This window comes from Ptychodera flava, chromosome 9, assembly GCF_041260155.1.
Source record: "Ptychodera flava strain L36383 chromosome 9, AS_Pfla_20210202, whole genome shotgun sequence".
In the NCBI taxonomy this organism is placed as follows: Eukaryota; Metazoa; Hemichordata; class Enteropneusta; family Ptychoderidae; genus Ptychodera; species Ptychodera flava.
In genome coordinates this window covers 25,915,672-25,942,339 of record NC_091936.1, presented here as the reverse complement: position 1 = coordinate 25,942,339, position 26,668 = coordinate 25,915,672, and the positions used below count along the sequence as shown (strand labels likewise).

At 35.8% G+C, this 26,668-nt stretch overlaps 1 protein-coding gene across 1 annotated transcript in view; it reads left to right on the top strand.

Moving 5' to 3' along the window:
- Positions 1-26,668, top strand: part of LOC139140483 (adenylate cyclase type 5-like) — a 130,888-nt gene that overhangs the window by 81,390 nt on the left and 22,830 nt on the right. The window contains 6 exon segments of the mRNA XM_070709777.1: positions 3,376-3,525; positions 9,935-10,056; positions 11,498-11,609; positions 13,942-14,069; positions 23,605-23,763; positions 25,127-25,271. Coding sequence (XP_070565878.1) covers positions 3,376-3,525; positions 9,935-10,056; positions 11,498-11,609; positions 13,942-14,069; positions 23,605-23,763; positions 25,127-25,271 — 816 coding nt within the window.

The window sequence follows — 26,668 nt, the reverse complement described above, 5'->3', positions numbered from 1 at the left end:
TTTTTCATTTTTGCATTAAATTTATGCTATAAATTCATTTTAATCAAAACTGTATTGTTTGTCTGGCTGATGGCTGTACCAGCTGTTCTTGTCTGCGTGTTAAATTTTAATCGTGGTAGTAATTTCACATGATCTGAAGTAGGATATATACCGTAGATTCGTTCGCCATAGCGGTTTATGGACTATAAATGGAAAACCTGCGTTAAGACCAACGGCAACATCATCGCTCAGCTTGTTAATGCACAGATATCCATGCCTCAGTAAACAGATTTTATCCTTTATAATGTCTCTGTCTGCATTAAATTGTACCAGTTTCTGTATCATGCATCATGCTTAGTACACTCTTTAATGGAAACAGTCTGGTGAAATAGATGCGTCACAAGTTGCACCAACCATGAAGATAATGATACAGCCAGGGAAATTGATTTGTTACAATATAAAAGTTTGCCAAGTATGGCATGGCCAGTGACTTTTAAATTGTTCGAACAGCTAGGAACTTACAACCCCTTGAGTACGGTACAAAGTCCCATCATCTATGGGAATTAGTTACATTTGCAAATGTGATACATCATATCAATGTACAGTTCATGGAAATACAGGATAATGTCAAAAATCTTGATTGCCATGGTTGGGCTAGATTTTACTCCTCTAAAGCCCTACCACTGAGATGACAGTGTGTAATTTGTATGTACACTATCATCACACAGATTACCTATTATGAACATTGCATAGCATAGCCTTCTCATGGATCTGTCATAAAACACAGGTATTGTAGAATCTGAAAATTAAAATCTGCACACCCGACAAAGGCTCCCAGTTTTGATACACAGAGAAAGAACATGTACCTCAGATTGTGACACTTTCAGGGGATGATAGCCAGTTGTGTAAGAATAGCAAAGAGCTGAAATCTGGACACCGTACAAAGTGTGCAACAGAGATGTCTGTATACACAATTTTATTGAGATGGATTGAACTGCCTAAATTCAAGCTCCTCTAATTAAAAGGGAGAGGCTAATTTGAATATTCAGCCAAACACCTGCACAGAAGGCAATCAGCTGATGCACTGTAAAGAAAGTGCACCTGTATAACCAGTACACTGAAAACATAAACATAGGGAACTTGCACACACAGGTATAATACCTGAGTGTAGACAACAAGCAGCCTGGAGGCTATAAATGAATGTTGTGTGTTGAGATGTGGCTATGACCACTCTTCAGAAAGACATGCGTACTCACAGAACGTGTGCTATAAATAAACCTGAAATGAACACATCTAATTTTCAAGCAATGAAAATTGATTGAATACTTTTGAGCAGTTGATTAGCGATCCACATGGACACTTGTAGTCATGAATTATGGTCAGGCATCATGTAAAACGATGAAAATCAATGGTTGTCAGCTTTGTTGATTTTTAAAGGGGCAGATTCTTCATCAGTTTTATCTCTGAGCAAATTGACTAACTGTGCACAACTTCCAAAGGAGGACAACGGACTGACCAGTCAATGTAAACAGCCACTAATGCTAGAACCAGGGATTGAGAACTGCCCCTTTAAGTAATCGTGTGTTATATGACGTATGGGTCAAGAAAGCTGATACCAGAAACAAGCAATTGTAATGCTTTGCTTTTTAAATTTTTTATGTACATGTATCCCATTCTCCAGTGAAAAATGAATGTTTGATGTTATATCGCTAGAACTAGAAGTCCCATCTTCCGTCAAATAAATGTCTTCTTTTGACTAGTTTACGCATCACAAATTTGATTGATTTTGTGCTGCTGTACTTTATTTCATACTGACATAATTTCCCTTTGCTGCAAGAAATATGTAAATCCATTTTTGGAGATATTCCCACAAGAAATTTCATAAGTTGTGATTTACATGTGCCCCCTAGCAACACCAGTATAAACCACCCGCCAATGGGCATATCGTCTTGTTTGATTTCATCTGGACATTATAACCCAGTAACAGTGTTTACTTTTAGCTACATGGAGATGTCTCCTCTGATTAAAGTATTTTCAGAATCAATCAAGTCCAAGGGAGCGAATAATATAAAAATTGGTTCAACTTGCTCTTTTCCCTTCATTAGTTGACCGGACTCTTTGTAAGAATTTCCTCAAATAGGAACCTCTAGTAATCACGCTATCAGCCAATATACTGGATCAACAGAACCAGTAATTACATAGAAACCATTTTCAGTGCAAGCATTTGCTGTGACTAGTACTTTTGATGTTTAATCATCCCCATTTTTCAAAGTTTATCCAACTTTTGAAAGTCAATATAAACGCCAGATTGACTGTCAGAAAAAGTAATCATAGTGGACGGATTGATAAATGTGAAATATTTCACCGTCGTCCAAGATGATTGCTGGTGTGCAATATAGCCCAGGCTTTTCCCAGTCATTTGTCAGCCACATTAACTTTGTATGTGCAATTGAAGATGGCTGATGCATAACATTTAGTGTTGAACAGTCCCAGGCGTCTCTACTTGATTTGAGTTTAATCCACACATCAGGATATGCTGGTTTTTATGTGTTCTGTAATGGATGTGTTCATATTAATTGCACATTCCTTGTCTAGTTCCCGCTTCAATCATGCAGATGTGATTCATATTCTGTGTATGATTAATTAAATTGTTGATTTGGTAAAAGAATGGTTGAAAGTGTCACTCAGGAAAGTTTGAGCAAAAGTTTAAGTCTTTCACTTTCGAGGCGCATACTACTGTAATAGCTTTTAGCTGAAATTTGACACATTCAAATGTGTCATAAAGTTATCTAGAATTCTGTAAAATCAAAATGCCCTGACTAGAAACAACATCCTTACATAATTAACATTGGTTTCAGATTGATTTATTTCATGGATTCTGGTAATGATCTCCAAGCAAATAGTTTGCATGCTGATTATATTTGAATATCTCCATTCTAAAGTCTGGAGATGGTTTGTCAGTTTTGAAACTGACAACTTCTGTATGTAGATATTCACAGAAAGGAGGTACTTGAAATCAGTCACCATGATATGACTTGACATAAATTTACATTGTAATATCTTATGGATTAATTTTCTTTACCTCTCACTTTCCAGGTTATAATTTTATTAATGCTGGTTTATTTTCCTCCCTATAGGTAGAAAATGCTTAATTTATCAGACATATTTTTCATGAAAGTACTTGTAAGACTGTTATGTATTATTTTCAAAAAATATGTGTAGATGCATACTGTCATAATAAATTACAGACTTTGCATCTTCTATGGTGTTTTTGTTAATGGTTATCCTCTAATGCTTTTTATTGACACAATCAGTTTACAAACTGTCATTTCTCACCATGGAAATGGGTGCAACATTGACCTTGACACTGTATTTTTTCTATTTCTTTTTTCACAGATTCTTGCCAATATCTTTGTCTTCACATGTGCAAACGTAGCTGGAGTTTTCACGCACTATCCAACAGAGGTGGCCCAGAGACAGGCCTTCCTGGAAACGAGAAAATGCATCGAAGCGAGACTGAACTCCCAGAGAGAAAACCAACAGCAAGTAGGTCGCATTCGTCAGTTGATGAGCTTGTACTTTTCAGTGTTTTTGCCTGAACACACAACTACCGTATAAATTACGAATTTTGAAAAATCCAGCATGACGTCTGTTTTAATTGCATAGCGCACTATTCATGTGACATGAATATGCAACATTGATAAAGAATTATTACCATGAAATTTACATACTTGAACAAAACTAACTTATTGACCTTGCATAAATAAATATATCTTACCATGATGTCACATTGCATGCATTAGATGGTTTAGACGAATAGAATAATTTTGTCATCTTCTTTAATATCATTTTCTTGGGAATGGTTTTCTTGGAAATATTTTGAGTATCAGTCATGTGATGTGGTATACAGATCCATGTATTAACTCTTCTGAAAAGCATCACGTTGATTTTGTATTATCAGTTTTGGCAGTGTTATTGTTTAGTCTGTCACATAAATTGCATGCATGCTGTTTCTGCTATTACGCCACCATTTCAGGTATAATCTTCCATTTAGATTCCCCAGGGCATTGGTGACTCATAATATCTGCTTCAAAAAATAGAATTCATTCCCTGCAATGATTGTACCATCATACTTCTGAGCACCTGGGGGCAGATGTTTTATTTCCTCGAAGAAACTGAATTTCTCGTACATCAGTCAAGGAAAACATGATGAGGTCATTTACCCTGTACCGGTACACAAAATCTGATTAGCACGCAGTTCTGGCATGGCCGCTGTCAGCCATGGTTTGCCGCTCATAATCCTTCTCAATCAACAACTTTATAACCACGAATTGCCTCTTTGCCTTCTATTAATAGTCAGACAACAATTAAGGTGCAAGGTGGAGACTGAATGTCTATTAACAAATGCAGTAATAAAGTCAGATGATTGAGGTCACCACAAGGTCCAGGATCCAGCCTTAGAGCATCAATCAACTTACCTTTTTTTTAATTGTTGTTATAACTCTGTATATTAGAGAGCCTATAAATTTCACATTTCAGTGTGCTGTCTCAAGTCAGAATTTCTTTAGTTCCCATTGTATGTATAACAACTGACATGGCTATAATTCTGGATCAACGTGTGCTGGGTAAAAAACAAAACTGTGTCTTTTTCCCCCTAAAATGACAGGGTAGAGGGGAGAGGGGAATTTGGAAAAGATACTGATTGATAAAAATGAAAAAAAATCAGAGATAAATAAGCAGGAAATGCTATCTGTTTTGCACTCTGAGGGGGATGTGAGTAGGCATAATGAGAGTGTTAAAATCAGCCTGCTTCCCCTATGGACAATCTTCACACTTTATGTGTTGTCCTGCCGGATGGTCTTAACACATGTTTTATTACGAAATGTGTCAAGCTCCATTTCCAGCATTCTAAATATAATTGTGTCATAGTGAGGGAGTTATAGGTGACGAGTGCAGTGCCTGCAGATTATCGGATCCGTATGATCTGTATACGGAAAGGGCAAACTTCATTTTCTCCCCGATAATGGCTTTTTGAATCTGGCTTGCTTGTGCCAGTAGTATTAAACAAAAACAAAAAAAATTGCAGTGTGCTTGAAAAAATAATGTGCTTTATATCATGGAGCAAAATTAAAATTAACTTGTGAGATTTCAAAAATGTTCCTTTTTAGTCCCCATGGACACCGTCCGGGAGGTCTTATAGGTTTGGTCATGTCCGTGCGTGCCTGTGTGCGTGAGTGCGTGGGTGCATTCACGCGGATATCTCAGAGATGCCTGGAGCGATTTCATTCAAACTTGGTACAAGGATTACTTCATATGTCATACAGATGCACGTCGATTTGTTTTCTGATACGATCCAATGTGGCCGCCAGGCGGCCATTTTATTACGATTTTTTCATGTACAGAGCCATAACTCAGGCATATCTCAACTGATTTTATTCAAACTTGGTACAAGGACATTGACCTATGTCATACATATGCATGTTGATTTGTTTTGTGATACGATTCAATATGGCCGCCAGGCGGCCATTTTATTACGATTTTTTCATGTACAGAGCCATAACTCAGACATGTTTCAACCGATTTTATTCAAAGTTGGTACAAGGACATTGACCAATGTCATAGATATGCACGTCAATTTGTTTTGTGATATGATCCAATATGGCTGCTGTGCGGTCATTTTGTTACAATTTTTTCGTGTACAGAGCCATAATTCAGGCATATCTCAACTGATTTTATTCAAAGTTGGTACAAGGACATTGACTTATGTCATACATATACGTGTTGATTTTTTAAACAGTAAGATCAAATATCGCTGCGTGGCGGCGATTTTGTTACAATTTTCTCATAATTCAGACATATTTCCACCAGTATCATTCAAAGTTGGTACAAGGACATTGACCTATTTCATACATGCTCGTCAATTTGTTTCACGTCATGTAGCAGTATCATGTCAATTATTGAAGTTTCATAATTAGGCTGATATGTCAAGAAATACTGCATCAAATTTCATGAAACTTTGTACAGATATTAAGCTCACATTGCTTTAACAGTGAAAAAGACATTTATCAGTGTCATTTTAATTAATTTGTAATTGCATATGTAATGAACTTTCCTAATTAGAGTGATATATCCACAAATACAATGTCAAATTTGATGAAACTTGATACAGATGTTGATCTCATAGTGTTGTAAATACTGCATTAAACTTTATGAAATATGGTACCGGTGATAATCTATTAGTGTTAGGATAGTATGAAAAAATGTTTTGCAACATCCTGTCAACTAATTCCCAGTTGACTCATTTAATGACCTTTAGGATAGTGGCCTAAATTGGTTTTATGTTTTCATCACCATGGAACTCATTCTTGGCCATTGAGTGCCATCTGTATCAAAGTATTTTTATCACAGACCTAATAAAGAGGACTCTATCCTCTCTGAGGACCTGTAATCAAAGCACCCATTAACAAGTGGGGACTGTGTCATCAACGATGACTTGTCTATGGTAGTGTTAGACAAGACTATCTGTCAGTTTTATTTGACACAGTTTTATGATATGATAATTAATTTTGCCACATCGGCTAATAACAAAACTGATTTGGATAAACTCAAGGAGCAAGATCTCATCAATACATGATATATCCTCATACCCTACATCTGTTGTGCATTGTTCATTCCTTGATCTCTGTCAATTGTCAACTGTTTATTCTATGTCATATATAGTCTGCAGTAATGTTTCAAAAAAGCTCTGAGTTCAATAAAGACAACAACAACAATAACAACAATATGCTGTTATGATATTGTCTTTTTGAGGGCAAGATTTGAATTCTGTAGATACTCATTCACTCCATTTTGCATTCAGTGATCAGTAAATTAATTGAGAAGCCAGTCAATTTATCCAAAGCCATAAGAATAACATAGACTTCGTGAGGTTTTGTGTCGGTTCAAGTATTTTTTTAAATATACACAAATTTGTATACTTATCAGTTGCTTAGTTTGCACAGTGAGAAAGTGTGTTAAATACAGATCAGTTGTCTGGTCTGTATTCTAAAGCAATATGCCTGGAGACAGAAAAAATCACTAAAAATTTGACTCCCAATTAAAATCTTTGTGCTGGTTTAAATTGAGTCTGTGATCTTACTGCTATCATTTTAGTCAGAATATCACGGCGGCCTACAGCTATGGCCTTCATATGTTTGTTATAGTGAGACATACCAGCATTTCCAAAAGTATTCCTCAGTGATTTTATTTTGTTGCCTATGCAAATTATATTGAATATCAGCAGTGGTGCAGATCCAAATTTTACATAAATAGTCTTTTAATGCCCTGAAGGCCCCTGTTCAGTTGTACCACAATATGCTGGCATGTAAGACAATCATGATAGACAGAATAATTTCCAAGGGACCGTTAGTTTTATTTGTGTAAACCTATCAGTGTTATTTTAAACTTATTATCAGCTAAACAGGAAAAGAACTCTGTATTTTTGGTGTTATAATTATTTTTGCAATGTGCCGTTGAAGATTATTCTACCTTATTCTTTGAAAAATAAAAAATTAATGTGATTTTTTAATCAATAATGAAGTTCGAAAATATCATTCAAAACTCAGGTAGATAGGGCCCTTGAGAAGTAATTATCTTTCATACACAACCTTATGTGTCATTGAGACATGACAAAATATTGTAGCCATGATACCTGTAGTGGGCCACACAAAATAAAAGTTGGCCAGTATGGTACTTCATACATCAATTTCAGTTTCTCATTCCATATATGCAGTCTTTTCCATTGACAGTGTTGTGTTGGTGGTATTTAACATGTGCTAGGCTGAAAGACTGTTCACACATCCAAAACTCCAGGTATAGTGTCAAAGCGACCAGTTTTGATGGCTCTGCTTTCACATCTATCTATACATTCACAAATCCAGTAGATATGAAGCATGTAAAAGCAAGTCAAGAGTCGGCTGTAAATGAAGTCATAGACACTTTGTCACATTTGAAATATTGATACTGTCTGTTGTCACTTGAGAGGGTACTTCAGATGGCCGATGACAAATTTCAACTTTGGCACAATATCAATAACAGCCAGTATATCTCCATTGCAAACACTCTACAGTCACCATATCGGTAATGTCATAAGGATATAAAGACCAAAAATAGAATTAGCTGTAATTTTTAGTATACTCATCAAATATAAAAAACAGTGTCATGGTATATATTATGTTAAGTGTTGTTTATGTTGAATATCAAATTAGTGTCACTGTTTTGCAAGAAGAATTCTACATTTTGAACTTAGGACAATTAGATGTTACAAAATAAGAGAAGTAGACAACATTAATGTACAGATGTAATGATACAAAGGAACGACAGATGAATGAAGACATTTAAAGATATTGAAATTATGTCCTGTAAGTCAAAATTCCACGAAAGATGTTGTTAATGTCAGAAGATACATAAATGCAGGACAAGTGTAGTGTGGTGACTACCGGTACAAACTGCCAAAATGAGTTTTGGAAAGTTTTTACCCTTCTATTTGTTTTACTCGGCAACATGCCCACCACTTCTGTGCAACATCTGACAATGAAAGAATGTCGTAAGTACATGCGTACTCTCAGGCCAAGAGTTTGTTGATTTTAATATGTGGCAACACAAGCTTTACATTAGGCACTTTTAAACACTTCAACTCAGAGAATGGCAGGCAATTATTTGCAGTAAGAACACATCTGTGCCAACTGTAATAATCTAATTGAAGCCAATAGCAAGACCAGTTTACAATGTCAAACAAATCTTGTCGTTCACAGTGCTGTTAATGTGTCGTTGTATACCATATTGTGTTTTGAAGTGTAGGTCTGAATCTGGCTGTGGCCATGGAAACATGCTTACTTCTGATTGGCCAAAAGCAGTCACATGATCAGCGTGTGCCAGAATGCTGTAAACACACCTTTTTGGAGTTACTGTTTTTTTCTTTGATAGCCGGGTAGACAAGGCACACGTGAAATATCAGTTACATTTCACTAGTAATTTCAATGTCTGTAATGTTTCAGAGGGAAAACATACAATGCTCATCGTTTTCTTTAACCTGTTCACCCCCAATTCCCTGTAAACAGGTCCACTACCACCATTGATAACAATGGGATCGGGCCAAACCATGGTGGGGAAAGGGTTAAGTTTGCACAAATGTGGTCTGTTTACAACTGTTTCCAGTGATGTAAACACTACCTAAAAGGAAAAGGACAGTTTCTTTAATTAAACAGAGTTGGGAGACATGTACTCAGCATGCGACTAGGGTAACTCGCGTCTCTTTGTAAAGTTGTTATGGAGTTTTCTGAAAGAACAAGTGATCGTAGTTAAATTTCTAAGTTACCACTGTTACCTCTCCTTCAAACAAAAGGAATAAATAACTAGGTAGATGCACATAATTGGTACAGCTCATGGCTTTGCCCTCCCCCAATACCACATCAATGGTTCAAATATTTTTTATTTGCTGATAATAGAATAGAGATACCTGTCTACTCATGTTGTTTCACTTATAGATGAGCAAACAGCTCACTAATTACTCGAATCATTTGAAATATATGTCTAATTGTGACTCTTACTTTTGATGGTGGTTGATAAAAGACCTGAAATCATCCGGACTGCTCTGTCTCTGGACAAGTGGTTCTGATAGATCCTAGAGTACTATGGATGAGTTCAGTCAGCGGGACAAAAGGGAAAACAGAGACCAGTAGCAAGCACCCTCTTTTAGCTGTTATTAGCAACTAATAATAAAGTGCATAACACCAGCTGCATCTTTCATATTCTCACATTTCTGATGAAAATAAGAAAGAAAAAGAACCATATGAGAACCTGTTTGGAAGGATAATAGTTCAGGTTACTTCGTTTAATAACTCTTTGTACTAAAAAAATTTGTACAAGCTTTTAAGTGTACATAGCCTTATATATTTACGATGTTGTCTCACTGTAGGAGAGACTCCTGTTGTCAGTGTTGCCCAGGCATGTTGCCATGGAGATGAAAGCAGACATTGCCAGCAAACAGGAAGACATGATGTTTCACAAAATCTACATACAACGGCATGAAAATGTCAGGTATTATGTCTCTATTTTTCTTTCACCAAACTATCATGAATCATCACCTTCAGTTTTGTGACTTAAATTTTTTTCCTTTTTTGTTAAATGAATTATTTTTATCTCTTCAGTACATTAAGCTTGGAATGGAGACTGACATGTGAAATTCCCATAATTGCATGCATCATTATATGGCCTTGAAATATTCTGCATTGATAATTGTCTCTCTGAAGAAGTTAGACTTTTTGATGTGAGACTACTGGCAACCATTGAAGTAACAATTTACATATAATTGGTGAAAGATAAAAACGCCTAGGGTGCGTCTGTTTTTAAAAACTGTAATTACTGTGCAAATGGCAGAAGATAATTTTCAGAATGTTAAAAAAAGTTTGGATGATAGAAAATCAACTGGACAGTCAGCGATGAATTATAAGATGCCTGCAAGTATACAGGTTGGTGTGTTGAGATGAAACGAATGAAGGAAGACACCATCTACAGAATCATATTCAAATTCTCAGAAAAACTTCATATGACTCATTGCTCTATATATTTGATGTCTTATAAATCGTCCATGCTTGGCATCAAACTTGTCCTTGCCCAGGGGGTACGTTGCCCTTTAATAGACTAGCCATCTACTGATATTGTATCCAGAACAGATGGTCCCACACAGTACCTGAAGATCATTTCTTTGTATATTAATAAAGACCCTGTGGTGGAAAAGCTATGCTTGAAAAGTTCTGTTTTATTACAAGGCCAGGAGTAATAATTTGATTTTTCTCTTGTATATACCAGTAGTATAGTCTATACCCTTCACTTATTGTCACACTGTCCAACCCCCCTCCCCTAGTTCAACAGTAATCTTTCTGTACCTGTACCTTGCCCTTTGGCACTTCAATTATAGATACCGGTACATAGTCCTTGCCCTTCAACATTTCAATTATAGTTAAAAATTATTTGCCCTTCCGTACTTCAAGTGCAGTTTCTGGACCACTCCTAACTCCCACATGTTTTCAAAGATACATTTATATTTTCATTCCCTCCTTCACGTATCAGTCTTTTTGGTGTTTTACCATTTTGTGTATGGGTACCTTTACTGCTTTTTGTAAACATTTTGAATCTGATGATACTGTGAAAGGTGTTGTCATATTTCATATTGAAAGGAGGGATGAAATGGCTCTTTGTGAAATTTAATTTATCTCAGAGTCTGAATCTCCTTTGCTCATGAGTGAAAAGCCTATATCAAATTAGCAAGTCAAACTTTTCCCTGCCACAAATTTGTCCCAAAACGTACACAAAGTTTGTGTACATGTCATATGTAACAGGTTTGCATTTATCCAAAAAAATGCTTTGTTTGATTGTAAGTGACGTTTACAAATTCCAGTATCGGACTCATTATGTGATGAACTTGATTAGCATAATTTTCTAGTGTACTGTGTTGACAAATCATATTTCTTCATTACAGTATACTATTTGCTGATATTGAAGGCTTTACCATGCTGTCATCGCAGTGCACGGCACAGGAGCTTGTTAGAATTCTGAATGAACTCTTTGCCAGATTTGACAAGCTTGCCCAGGTAACGTATCAGAGAGGGCTGATAGTACTGGTCATATTTAAATGTTCTTCATTGATCTTGTGTGGTGTTTCTTGTCATGCGTGGCGAACAAACTTAACAACACTGAAGAGTATTGATTGATAAAATCATTTATATTCAACAAACTGGGCCAGTTATTAAAAAGTACTGTGAATAATTTTAGCACTAGAATTGAGAATTTTCTGAGTTCATTTTTTGTGTGGGTGTTTTACTGAACAATGACTGTTCCAGAGACATGTGAAAACAAAACAATAAATAGACATAGAATTCCTCTGTACGGTGATTGATAGCCAAATTGATGTAAGAAAATATGTTGGACTCAGTAATAATGCCAGGACGTGATGACATGTACTTGAAAAAGAGAGCATGTCCCATTACTTGACCTGCCATACATCAATAGAAGGAAGTGGTCACATTCTAGAAACGAGTCATCAATATTATTTGACCAGCCCAAGATATTGCAGAATTTTGGTGTTTAAACGTACGGGTACCCAAACACATCTGCTTTGGGATACATTTTAAAGTTTCATGTCATTTGTAATATTGAAAATGACGTATTCTATGCATTTTATATTGGGATGGATCAATAACTGACATTTGCCGGATCAGATGCAGATCGGTCTGTCAGGCTAAGATATTTTGAAATATCAGTTACAGTTATTTATGGAGCTTAGATAGAGTCATTCCTCATTTCTGCTGTAGTGGTTCTCCACTGGATGGATGCATTTGATGGCTTGCTATTCAGTGGTGATGGTTGTTAACACCATCAATCACGCACAGTCAATTGTACCTTAGCACAGCTAACAGATTGTTGTGAGTTTCCTCACGTATTCAAGTGGATTGTCTTCGATACTTCAGGATTCATAACTGTACAGCAAGGACAGACAATAAAAAAACATTTGATTGAGGAGGGAATAAATAAAAAAATCCTTTTACTGTTTTCGAGAGATTAAAAAAAGTTTACCTTGTGTGAACAAGCTTCTTATCCCATCCTTTAGAAGTTAAGATTATTTCAATATGCCTGTAATCCAAATCTCTGACAAAGCCAGTCAGAAAATTGTTGGGATTGTAGCTGTAATGAGATCAGAATGGCAAAACATGATTTCTGTGTTGATTTTCTGGAAAAAACAGTTGAAGTAATTGTTCAGGTAAAACACAGAGAGACTCTTTTGTCAACATCTTTTTGCTCAATACATTTTTAAGTAACTGTGTAAATTTTAAATTTCCAGAAATAATTGATGAATTACAGGACATGCTCTTAAGATGATTGACAGCCCTGTATTTATCAATCTAGCATAATTTTGTGCAATTTGATAAGTGCTTTCCTGTTAATGTGCCATCTGACCATTTACCTCTATCTGTAATGTTCCTGTACATTCACTGTAGGAAGAATCATTATCACAGACATGATATACTTTCAGATCTCATGTACACTGACCCTCGTGAGAAAATGTACTGTGGAGTGAAAATAAAAAACAAAATTATACTTTGAATGTATTTTTAAAGATTGATATGATCAGATTTTGGTCAGCGGCCATCCTGCCCACATCGATGATTGGGAGACTGAGGCTCAAAATTTCATTGGTTCATTTCTTACACGCAATAGTCCATGGTCATATGACTTGTATTTTACTGCAACAGACACTTACTCAACTGGTTCCAGGAAAGAAGCTAGTGACTTCAACTCTCACATATCAAATGAAATTATGTTGCCAAATTGAATTAAGAAATGGAAAGGACTGCACAGAGCGTAAAATTTAATTTACGGCCGTAACTGCCGTAACACAAATTAAATAGCAAAATGAATTGGAAATGACAAAGTGTTACTCTGCAGACAATCATAAGATACACCGTGGTTTGGAGGAAATAAGATTGATTTGAATGGCACAATGTGGAGGTAGATGTATCAAACTTATGACCAATCACAAGTCTTGCTTTAATTAATGCAAGAGATGAAGTTTTTATCTCTTTGAGTTCTGAAATTTTTTCCCAGCAAAATTTGAGTGCAACATTTTACCAATTTTTATGAATTTTTCTGTAATTCTTTTGATAATTTTGGAGCAAACAGGCAGCACTTTTCACAGCCTACAGTTTTTGATCAAGAATTTAAAAAAAAAAGTTTAGACCTGAAATCAATTGTCTTTGTTGTATTTTATGAAGGCGACAGAAATTGACTTTGGCACTGAAAGGGTTAAACTGTCATTCCAACATGTTACATGTTTTTAAAAATGATGCCTGGCATTACACCACTAGCTATGATTACATTGTGCAGAGGGTCTGTGACGTATTGTGCTATTGTGATTTATATTTTCAGGAAAACCACTGTCTCAGAATCAAGATATTGGGAGATTGCTATTACTGTGTCTCTGGACTGCCGGAGCCCAGGCCAGATCATGCCCACTGCTGCGTAGAAATGGGATTGGATATGATTGATGCCATAACGTAAGTACTTACTTCCTTGTGAGTACAGTTTATAACAAAGGAGGCAACATTTGTAGCAAATTTTGGAAGAGTTTTTAATATTTTAACTCATAGATAAATGATAGAAGTACTGATTCTGAACACTGGCTGTGCTGATGTACAAAGCACTACCTATACAATCAACATTCAAAACCACTTGCTTACATCCCAACCTCCAAAAACAGGGTTCAATAAGAGGGCCAAGACAGAACTTGTGGTAAACACTGACCACTGATAAACACAAGTCCACCACAGCTTACAACTACATGCAAAACTAAGTAATTGTGAAGTTTCTTCCCATAATCTTTTTCATGAGTGATTTAAGGCGAGTCCAAGATATCACGAGATATCGTTCTGACCGAACACAATACCTGTGCACCATAAGGCATTAATATTAATGTTACTATAAATAGGAACACTTCGTGGAAGTATCACATTTGCTGATGGTTCTACGTTTTGTCTAAGTCATACTGTGCATATGATATGAGATATATGATACAGTGAAATGTAAAATAGGTGAACTGCTCTCTCAGGGAGATATTGACACATAATATGCTCCAATATGACATATGTTTAGAATGACTTAAATTTTGCAGTATTTAACAGAAAACTTGCTCGAATCTCATCGGTATGTCAATGACTTCCTGATGAAGTGTTTTTGTTAGATCGTGGCATGTGGAAAGACATAAGACTCTGTACTGTTTGGACGGGAAGAAGAATATTCATTTGCATTCCTTTTAAGGAGCTGGATTATGCAATGAGACATGAATTTTGTTGTACAGTTGCAATTTTTATGAAAAATGGGAATCTCCAAAGCAGATAAATTACAAAAATCCATAACTTAAAACCAAGAAGAAAAGATAAGGTAGAGAGATATATCAGATATCATAAGCTTCATATATTTTTAGCGCACACAAGGGCAAATTTTAAAAGTTTAGATGGTACGTAGAAGGCCAGTTGTTGTGGTCATTGGTGAAGCACTATGGATACTAATATATACGGACTCACTTCCACTTGGTGTACTGTACGCTCATGTGCATGCACAACAATCTTACTCACTCAGTCGAAGTAAATTTATGTAGACCATGGCCATAAATTTCACATCCCGCCAACAACCTTCTAAATTTCTAAAATACAGTCCTGCCCTGAGGCAGTAACAAATCTTAGGCAATAGAACTACCATTAATTGATTTATCTTTGCTGTTTCTTCCATCAAGATTGCCTGAATAATTTGTCCGGGCGAATGAAAAGTGAATTTTGTAGTAGTGTTTTTTAAGTGCCCTGTCGATTCATTCCGCTGATAATTGATAGCCAGAGAATCCAGTTTTAACCATTCTGAGTACATCTCATTGTCATGGAAACCATTACAGTTGCTTATCCTTTAATCTTTGAACTAAAGGAAGAATGATCGGGCCAACACACAAAAAAATTGTGTTTCACACTCTTGATCATCAGTTTTTTATAATGTGTATGTCAAAGCTTTTGTTTTTCAAATACTCAAACCTGTAATCGATACTTTTGTTTTTACTCTGGTTTTGTCCAACTCCTACCAGAGCTTTAGAGATAGAAATATCATTCTACTTCTTCATTTGCAAAATTTTCATGACAAGAAAAACCAAACTTTATCTTTCACCATATAAAATTGCATTTTTATTTTTTATTTTTTTTTCTACAATCCTGTTGCAAGAATAGACCTGATTGTATCAGACAAAGTATCTTGCCAATTCTATATTCTGTAGGCCAATATTCCTGCATTTGTTTAAGTACAAAGAATTACGTCAAAATTAAAAAGTATTGTCATTTACGTGGAACTTTGCACAAACATTCTTATAAGTTGTGCGAGTGCAAAAATGAATTTAACAAAAATGGTGGTCACCATGCTCATTTCCATGGAAACGGATGTTTAAGTGGCGTCCTTAGAAATAAAAATTCACTTTAACTAACGAAATCAATTATAAAACGCTTAGCAAATGAGATAATTTTAATAAATACCAAGACTTGAGATGCATATCTATCAAAGTGTAGTTTTTATGATTTTTGCAAAGAAATTTTAACATTTGTATCGACTACAAAATGACGATATCAAAATTTTATCACGACATAATTTTCAAACTTTCTTCCTGTCACTCTGAATGATGTCATTTTGACCAACTTGACCGATCAAATCTTGACATCATACTGATCAGTTTTCCCTATTAATAAAATAGTGTCACCACGCTACTGTTTGAAATATCTCCAGGTGAATGTGTATTGCACCACGTAAAAGAAGAGGAATATTAATTTTTCACTCATATTTAATGATAATCAGCTTCCTAGGGGACAAAATATTACAAGGTCATAGGTCACATTCATTTCTAAGAGATTAGGTAAAAAATTGGGTAAAAGCACAATTTCAACAATGAAAGGTGATGTATAGTATGTGCGCTACAACATGACCCATTTATGGCAAGCCAGAGTTAGATCGGCGCCAAAATGTACTAAAACGCGTGCTCGTCTGAATTCGTCATACTTTTTTTACAAATTTGTGATGTAGGTTCCGCAGGATGACTCATCGTGATTTGTTCAAATGGTGATGAAATTATCTCACACAAATATTTTAAGCCAATTTTCTCTCCTTTTTTGTGCAGATATGTTTTTTTCTGAAATTCTACAAGACATTTTTTTCAGAGGGGAAGTGGTGGGTCAATGTCAAAAACAATTCATGATAGAAAAGTGCAGATAATAGTAGACTAGAAGCAAGACTTACTTCTAGTGTTTGTGATATAATACTATTTTCAATGATCTAGTGATAATTCTGTCTTCATTTCTGTGTTAAAAATAACAGCCTTTTAACCAACCAAACCTGGAAGCTAGGCATCTGATATTAAGTTGAAATTTGAAATTTCATAGTTCACAATTTTGGTGACGTTTTACCAATTAAGCGTAAAAATCATGTTTGACTATACCCTATATATGTGTGTCAGTGTAGCCATGATGTACATGTGTGTTTACCGTATATCTGCACTGATGTTGATTGCTTGCTGGAGGGATGGCTGTACTTATCCTAGCACTGTTAATCAAACATTTTAAGGCATTATTATTCAAATATCTCATTTATAGATACGATCAGCATCTATTCTTACATATGTCCAAACCTACCCTTCCTTCCCAGTATGTTTTACCAAATAGACCCTCGCCACAAATCTCTTGAAGGCATTCTTCCAAAATTCTATTTTCACCACAGACAAAAACTCATGCACCATTTATGGATCATGCACAATATCTCTGTACCTGTAGCTGTCATTCTGTCCCGGACAAGACAAATTGCTATGTCACTCAGCTTCTTTAGTGCATGGGAGCTGCAGCGTTATTGAGGTTACTTTTTGCCAGCATCAGCTTATATGTATATTCTTTTACAGTTCACACATTTACAAAATGTTATGCTTCTGTGATGGAAGGAGTGTAGAGTTGTATTCGAAGTGATGAAATCGTAAAATTATTTATGGTTGTTAAGTCTTTCATTTGCATCATAGATCAGTCCAACATATCATTTTTAGCTTTAATAATCACTAGTCAAAAGAAACACAGTAAATTTACTATTAAAGGCATTTCAAATTTACTTCTATTTTCACATTTATTTTTGTCCATCAGTTTTCCATATTTTGAGATGTGCATGACTGTGTAAAGTTAAAGGACTGACCCACATGTGGTTAAGGTATTACTACTACAAGGAAAAGGAAAACGGAGAGAACGTTGTCTTGATAGACATGGTTGCATAACATCAGTGGCCATGATATTTTGAAAACCAATTCATCAATGATTGAAAACTCTCTTTGAAATTGTAAAAAATAATATACACAACTGGTGTATATATACATGTACTGAACCTAGTTTAAATGCCGGCACATTGGCCACGTAATTGTCTATTGTAGGTCAGCGTTGTAAGCTGAATTCCAGATGGGCATAGTGCCCATGGCACACATTGAATGTTGTGTCATCCCGTGAAATTCAGATCCAATATCTAGCCTGCAAATTCAGAAAATTGAGAAAAATTGCAAATGATTGATTTGCAGTGTGTGTGTGTGTGTGTGAGACGTCAGTCCAGTATGTTTGCTGACGGAAGTGCAACGGATGGATGTTAGAATTTTGCAGGGAAAGGAGAGGATATATACCACTTAATATTCTCTTTGGTGTTTTGACAAAAACAATTTGACAGTTTATGTCTTAGTTTTCTCCCTTGAATTTGTCCTGCCATGAATTTTTTGTATCATAAGTAAGTGTGGAATGTGCCATAAAAGCTTAATTTATGTTAATTTATGCAAAATTATTGAACACAACTTGAACTTTCAATCACTTTCTAAAATCGACTTACATCCAAAGAAATTGTCAAGGACACAAACAATTACTGATAAGATTTATATTTTTATGATCTCATGAACTAGCATGCTGTGATCACATTGATACTGATAGACAACCATTGCCAAAAGACAGCCAAACTTGGCGACAATTTCCAAGCTTCAACTAGTTTACTAGACTTTTATGATTGATATGGCTCCATGCGATGTCTGATGATATCTTTTCTGTGTGTGTGTTTATTACTGGTATGAGCTCAGTTGTCTGCAACACAGGCCAACTGGGAGTGAATAGTCTAAGAAATATAATATTAATATCGTAATAATTATGAAATATTAATATTATCAATAAAACAGTTTTTGTATTGCATCGGGGCTGAGCTTCTGTTCTACTCAGTAATATTTGATAAAATCACTGAATATGTAATAATTATATTTGATATTGCAGTCTTCAGCACCTCTTTGGCGTGTCCTATTAGTATAAAGTATATAAAAAGGAAAGTCAGTAAAATTTCAGTTTTACAGCATTTAATACAGTAGTGAGTGTATACCGTTCTCTGTAATGTTTTGCTGTTCATGAGATCCCAGCACTGATCGGTATTTATTCCTGCTTTGGATTAATTTACCATGACATCATCCATATTATGATCCGATAGGTATTCATAGATGCCCTGAAACCATCAATGATGATGCCATCAAGATGTAATGCTTGCAACCTCTGTTTCCATCAAGGAAAATTCAGTGTAAAATTCCATGAATTCATGTTTTTATTGCTCTGTAGGTCTCTTAGTGTTATTTTTAAAAGTATTTTTTTTCAAGAAGGCTTTAAGGATAGACAGTTTTATGCATACTGTAAGTGGTGAGAGACTGTTACTTAAAGCAGTGGCAGTAATCTCTAGGCTTTGCTGACCGACACAAAAGTTATTGAAATTCAGTGAGAGCAGAGTATAAGAAACCGATAGGTAATAACACAGTGTAAAACAGAAATGATTACACAGTCAATATCGCCAAAAGGCTCAGTAACTATGGTACAGAAGAGACGTGAAAAGTTAGTTGATTTGTGCAATGAGAACGATGCCAAAATATAGATTTAAGAGTGGAGTCGAGCAAGTAGCAATAAAAAAGTTGTTGTAATTTTTAAGTGTAAATTTTTACAATGTTATTTGACATTCTGAGTGTTACAGTTGCCATGCATCCCTCTGTGCTGTCTGCTTCCCCGGTGTGACTGTTAAACTAAATAGCCATTGCTACAACAGTAATGCAAGAGGGGCGTATCACCTGTGTTAACCCTTTGAGTGCTGCAATTTTTCCCACCAAAACTTTACTGCAACATTTTATCAAATTTTATGAATTTTTCTGTAATTTTTTGGATAATTTTTGACCAAATGGAAATCACATTTCCTTGGCTACAGTTTTTTAGCTCCCATAGCCATATGTATATATGGCAATGGAAGCTATTCTTATAGGCTAGGGAAATGTCTGTATGTATGTATGTCTGTATGTCTGTATGTCTGTATGTCTGTATGTCTGTCCGTCAACATCAAAAACTCCAAAACCGCTGTACATTTCATCTTGATATTTGGTGTGTACATTGATGATGGGCTGTAGATGAGATTTTGTTCAAATGAAGTTGTCATTGCCAAAAATATGCAAATTAAGTGAAAAAATGTAAAAACAGTCAAAATTGAAAAAACTCAATAACCACTGAGCAGATTACATGAAAAATTAGCATGTAAGTACTTTGGGCTGACATGAAATGATTGTGCACATCTTGGGTCAGTATCTTGGACTTGCTATTTTTCATGAATTTTTTTGTAATTTTCTCCCATGTTTGGTCAAAAAATCTCCTGCTCTGAAACCACAAGTCCGATTGATTTGAAACTTGGTATGGAAGTGCATAGGAGTGACCTCTCCCAAATTTGGGCAAATCGAGGTGAAATTTGCATATTTTTAGTTTACACGTCCATAGACTCCATGTATAAGGCAGATCTCCATAGACTCCCATGTATAAGGCCACGAAAATAAAAATTTAGTTTCTCATCGTATTCATATTGCAAAAAGGATGCAGTGACACAATTTTTAGTCCCCACGGATGAAGTCCAGTGAGCTTATAGATTGGGTCATGTCCGTCTGTTCGTCCATCCGTGAGTCCATCCGTTCACGCAGATATCTCGGATATTTTGACAAAATGTCATGTGACCTTGATGACCTTTGATCTCAAATATACATATTTGTCCATAACTCAGTAACCACAAGTGCTACAGCCTTCATGTATGGTATGATGGGACACCTTATGACGCCACATATTGTACCTCATTAATTATGTGCATATCTAATTTTGAGCGAGCCAATAGAGCTAGAGGTGTGATTTTTGGTATATAGGGATAACTTAGCAATACAATTTTTTTGACAAAATGTCACATGACCTCGGTGACCTTTGACCTCAAATATACATATTTGTCCATAACTCAGTAACCACAAGTGCTACAGCCTTCATGTATGGTATGATGGGACACCTTATGACGCCACATATTGTACCTCATTAATTATGCACATATCTAATTTTGAGCGAGCCAATAGAGCTAGAGGTCTGATTTTTGGTATATAGGGATAACTTAGCAATACAATTTTTTTGACAAAATGTCACATGACCTCGGTGACCTTTGACCTCAAATATACATATTTGTCCATAACTCAGTAACCACAAGTGCTACACCCTTCATGTATGGTATGATGGGACGCCTTATGATGCCACATACTGTACCTCAATAATTATGCGCATATCTCATTCTGAGCGAGCCAATAGAGCTGGATGTCTGATTTTTGGTATATAGGGATAACTATAGGAGAGAAATTTTTTGACCAAATGTCATGTGACCTCGATGACCTTTTACCTAAAATATATGTTTATGTCAATAAATAAGTAACCACAAGTGCTATGTCCTTTGTATTTAGTAGGATGGGAGACCTTATGACAACACACGCTTTACCTCATTAATTATGTACACATCTAATTCTGGGCAAGCGAATAGAGCTAGAGATCTGATTTTTAGGCATATAGGGATTAATTAGCAATATAATTTTTTTTTTCAAAATGTCATGTGACCTCGATGACCTTTGACCTTGATTATACATATATATGCATATTTCAGTAACCACAAGTTCTATATCCTCCAATTTTGATAGGATATTAGACCTTACCCCTTGACTACCTATGGCGCCGGAGTTAAATAGGCGTATTTGCTTCGTTTTTGTTGCTAAAATCCTGTAATTTCGGCATCGCCACGCAGCGTGACTAAGATTGATGTATTACGATCTGGCCTGAATGTGATTGCGCCCCCGTACGTCCGAGTATGGCCAAAATCCGGAAGCAAATGTCGTGACCCATGACCTCGACCCTGAAAGGTCAGGCTGATCACAGAAGAAGCGTCGCGCTGATTGTTTATAGTTTTCAGAAGAAGGACGATCGCGAAGATGTTCATGGTTTTTTTTTTTTTTAAGAAATGAAATTTTTATTTATTGAAAACAAATGATTTATATGTAAATGTTCTATTCACAGCAATATTCGTGAATGAAACGAGGAAATACAATTTTTTACTATAAGCCAGTGAAATTTTACAGCAGCCATATTAACATTATGACTGGTCACATGACTGGTCATGTGTTTCGTCATGTGATATGTTGTTCCCTAAAATGTATTTTTAAATATTGTGAATTATTTTTTGATAAATCATAACCATTTTAGATGCATGTTTCTGCAAGGAAGACATAAAGCAGGTGTTTACAAATATAAAATGTGTTGATTTTCAAATACAGAATCATGTCAGATGCTGATGTTTGTGGTTCATTTACTCTGCCTTTTGTGAGAAAAATCTTAAATAGGTACATCTATAAATAAAGTAAAGGGTAGTTATTATTACATATATGTAAAGACAATGTCATGAAAATTGCAACTGTATTCAAATTTGTATCATTTTATGGATTCAAAACACGTCCTGATGCTTCAAATATTCATATTTTTTGCCAACTCTGGTCATATGTGTCATGTGATCAGTCACGTGACCTGGAAATACAAAACTTATGTATGAAAAAGTGGGAAATTTCATGCTGATTCAGAAAATATATGGTTTATTGGTACTTACTTAATTTTTACTCTAAGCAGTGTTCATGCAATGACCACACCCAAGATTTTATCAATATTTACATAAGGGGCCTGGTATATAGGAACACATTGGCCTTGGTAGTCAAGGGGTTAAGATGTCACACTTGTACCTCATTTATAATGCGCATATGTATTTCTTGGCTGGCCAATACTGCTAGAGGTCTGATCTTTTTTCCCGATTTAGAACCATAACTTAGACATGCCTCATGTGTTTCAAATTGGGAACAACGACATAGACCTATGTGCCCATAGATCTCAACATATACACTCCAGTGATACTTCTTAATGACCACATTTTCCTGCCCCATCAAGACTAATACTCCTATTACAAGTGGGGACTATGTCATTGTAAATGACTTGTTGAGTTAATGGTTGTATCACAGTATTCGATATATCTAATTCTGTATTTTTTCCATTTTATATTCTGAATAATTACATTAAACATATTTCACTGTCTCCAGTACATTTCATTTAAGTATTTTCACTTCATGCACTTTATCCCTTTCACACATGTTCAAATATCTGACCAGAAAACAAACACTAAATAGTCCAGGATGGGAGCTACAGTGTCATTGACGCTAGTTTTTTATCAAAATTATGGCAAAAATCTGAAAAAATTTGACTGAGGTATATTCTCTAAAGGCGACAAAATTGACTTTGGCTCTCAAAGGGTTCAAGCAAAGGAGATACGCCCCTCTTGCACTGGGTCATTGAACTAAGGAAAGTAAATGTTGTCTTTGATGCGGGAATGTTTTACTTATATTACATGTAAAGAATTGATGCCAAAAAATTTCCATACATTCCTAAATTAAATCAAAGAGGTTGTAAGTTCAACCAGGACTCACTGTTTTCTAAGAACATGCTTAGGCTGGCACTCATAGAAGACAGTAAAAACAAACAAATATTATAAATATTTTGCCAATTAAACAGCCCATGTGTTAGCTGTCACTGTCTCCAACGTGAATCACAGAATAATTGTACGCAATTTCCAGTCAATTTACACTTTTTGTTTCCTCTACTGCAGGAATGTTCGAGACGTGACCAAGGTGAATGTGAACATGCGTGTCGGGATACACAGTGGCCGGGTTCATTGTGGAGTTCTGGGCCTCAGAAAATGGCAGTTTGATGTATGGTCCAATGATGTCAGCCTAGCTAATCACATGGAAGCAGGTGGCATGCCGGGGTGAGTCTGGCAAATTGAAATCCTGGATTTTTTATGTGATTGTTTCCTGTTCTCTGCTTTTATGGTGTAAATCCTTCATGGCTAAGCTGCAATTGGTTACAGGTGTCAGGTGGCATTCAACTGAGTGACTTGTAGATTGGAGCTCAGGGGATGTCCTATCAAAGATTTCAAAGTAAGATTTAAAACCGTCCAATACAGATTAATCGTCGGTGTGTTTGAATCAGAAACAAACAGTGACAGTACACTCTCTTTTCCATCATAAGACCTTTGCCATGGTCCAAGTACAGGCGGTGGATTTGTGTTCTTTAGAATGCAGCAGTTTCATATTTCTATTTCCAATACTTTGTACTGTGTATGTCACCAGAGAAATACCACAATAATAAAGCTATTCGAGATTCTCAGGAAATGATGGTCGGAGAAGGCCGTTTTCACATAAAATTGAGTTCTCAAGAACTTTTGGTGCTGTAGTAGATCATACACCGTTGATAAAATATCTTTGGAGTTTAGATTTAGCTCAGACAGAGCTCTTGACTGCAGCACTTCTACTGCTCAACTGGATGGCACAAAAAACCCACATCAAAATCTGTTTGCTCTGTATTACCAAACCAGTTCCAATTGAAAGTTTGAATTTTATGACATAGTTTCTGAAATGGAACATACCAACATTATGTATATGTTGAGTGAAAAGAATAGATTTACACAAGTCATCCATTGAAGAAGACAAAAGGTTTGCAAAAACACATTTTGCATGTTTTATCTTGTTTTTTTAAAGGTACAAAAGCTGTAACTTTTGATGATTTTTTGACAATATTTTGTGTCAAATTCAGTTTCTTGCCTGCCCTATTCCCCAGAGCAGGTTTAGATAAACAATATTCATCTCATCAAGTGAGCGTATGCATGCACAAACTCCATTTGTATTGCTGACAAGTGAATTTTAGTCCAGACTAAAACTCACTTTTGTGAAAATCGAAAAATGTAATTTTTTTCCAATTACAGCATAATAAACACAGGGATATTGGTAAATTGAAGGGTTTTTTAATCTGTTTCTCTGGTACCAAACTTGAAAAGTTGCACCTGATTTTTTAAATCGATTTTGAAAGGGATTCAGTGAAAGTTTTCCTAAGGAAAGTTTAAGCAAAAGTTTGTGTCGTTTACTTTCAAGGCACGCACTACCTCAAAACACAGAGATTGTTCTCCATGCAGCTACAAATGACTGCTGTTTCTCCCCTTTCCCTCAATTGAGGGCAGACTTTCTAAAAAAGAAAAAACAAAAATTTATATAATTACCACAACTACACATTAATGGTTAAGCAATTATTTTGGACACAATGTTGGACACAATGTTTTATTTCATACTTTGTAGGCGTGTTCACGTCACCAAAGATACAATGGAATGTCTTAACGGAGACTACGAGGTAGAAAACGGTCTTGGCATAGAACGCAACAGCTACCTCCGAGACAACAACATTGAAACTTATCTTATTCTAGCCACGCATCCCAGACCTAAGGTAAGACACTGTCTCCATAGCAATGACCTTGTTATACTTCATCATTGAAGTGTCCCTTTCAAAGACCAAATTAGCTTGTCAATAGAGGAAGTCTTGTGGTATTGATGGGTAGAATCGGAAAGCTAATCAGGAAAGTGCTTCACAATACAGGGAGTAAATGAGTATACTTTGTAATCAGCTACACATTCAATGTGTTGGGATAAATATGGGTCACTGCATCCTTGAGTTATCATGTGTTGTTTACATTTTGTTTTTCCTCACACAAAGAGTGTGGTATAGACACAACTGCATGTACATTTAAAGCTCCATAAGCTGTATCTTTTGGCTATTTTTCAGAACTTTTGTTTTGTGGTTTCCCATACACTTTCTGCATTGAATCCCTGAACTGTTATTAATGCCAAGTATTTAGCATATCAACACAACCTATATGAGTATAATCTACATTGTTATTGTTGACAATTGTATTCAAGTCCGGACTGGAATTCATTTGTAAACAATAAACAATGATCACTACACACATACAAGCTGTGTTGACAAAAGGAATACTTGAAATTTCAGCATGATAAACAGATTAGGGTCAGACATGGTGGTTGATATATAGAAGCAGAATACTGGAAAATCTTGCCACAAGTTACAGCTTATGTCCCTTTAACTGAATACATTTAATAAGACTGAAAAAATGTAAAACCAAAAATTAATCACCCTGTCATGAAATTTTGTAATGTAGTAATTTTGACACCATAGTGGTAAACCACCTGGTTTAGTTTGCTTTTTATTGATTTTTGTGAAATTTTCATCTTGTTCCTTCATGCCAATTGTTTTAAATTCTGTTTTATGTGAGTGATTGGTCGGTGCTTTTGGCTGGTACTTCCCAAACGGTAGCGGCACCAGTTGAAAGAAATGGCTGCTGCTTGCTATCAGCAATAATCTCAACATTGCACGACTGTGTCCTTGCAGAGATAATGGTAGTACTTCACTTCACCCTACACTGGCAGCCAGCCCAACTCTTAAGCTTGGTGCATCTATGATTCAACATTAACCATTTCATCCATTGGCCTCAGGTGATATCAAAGTTTTCCTCCATTGGCTGTGCCAAAAAAGGGAATCAAACGGGGTTAAGAGCAATCTAGCTCGAAGCTTTTGAAATACAATCCGCACTCAGTGTGGAAAAAGCCACTCAGAGTCCGTAAACATGCTATCATCAACACCTCTATGTTGTACTGTAATGAAATTCTTCATAGCTGTCCTGCCACCTCTGTTTTTGTCATTGTCAAATCACATTATTTGTTTATATATATTTTAGCAGTAAAGTAGTAGTGTTTTTAGCTCACATTTGTTATATCTACCAGTATATATACCAAAGAGAGCTTATATGGTAAGTCGGTGGCTTCTGTATG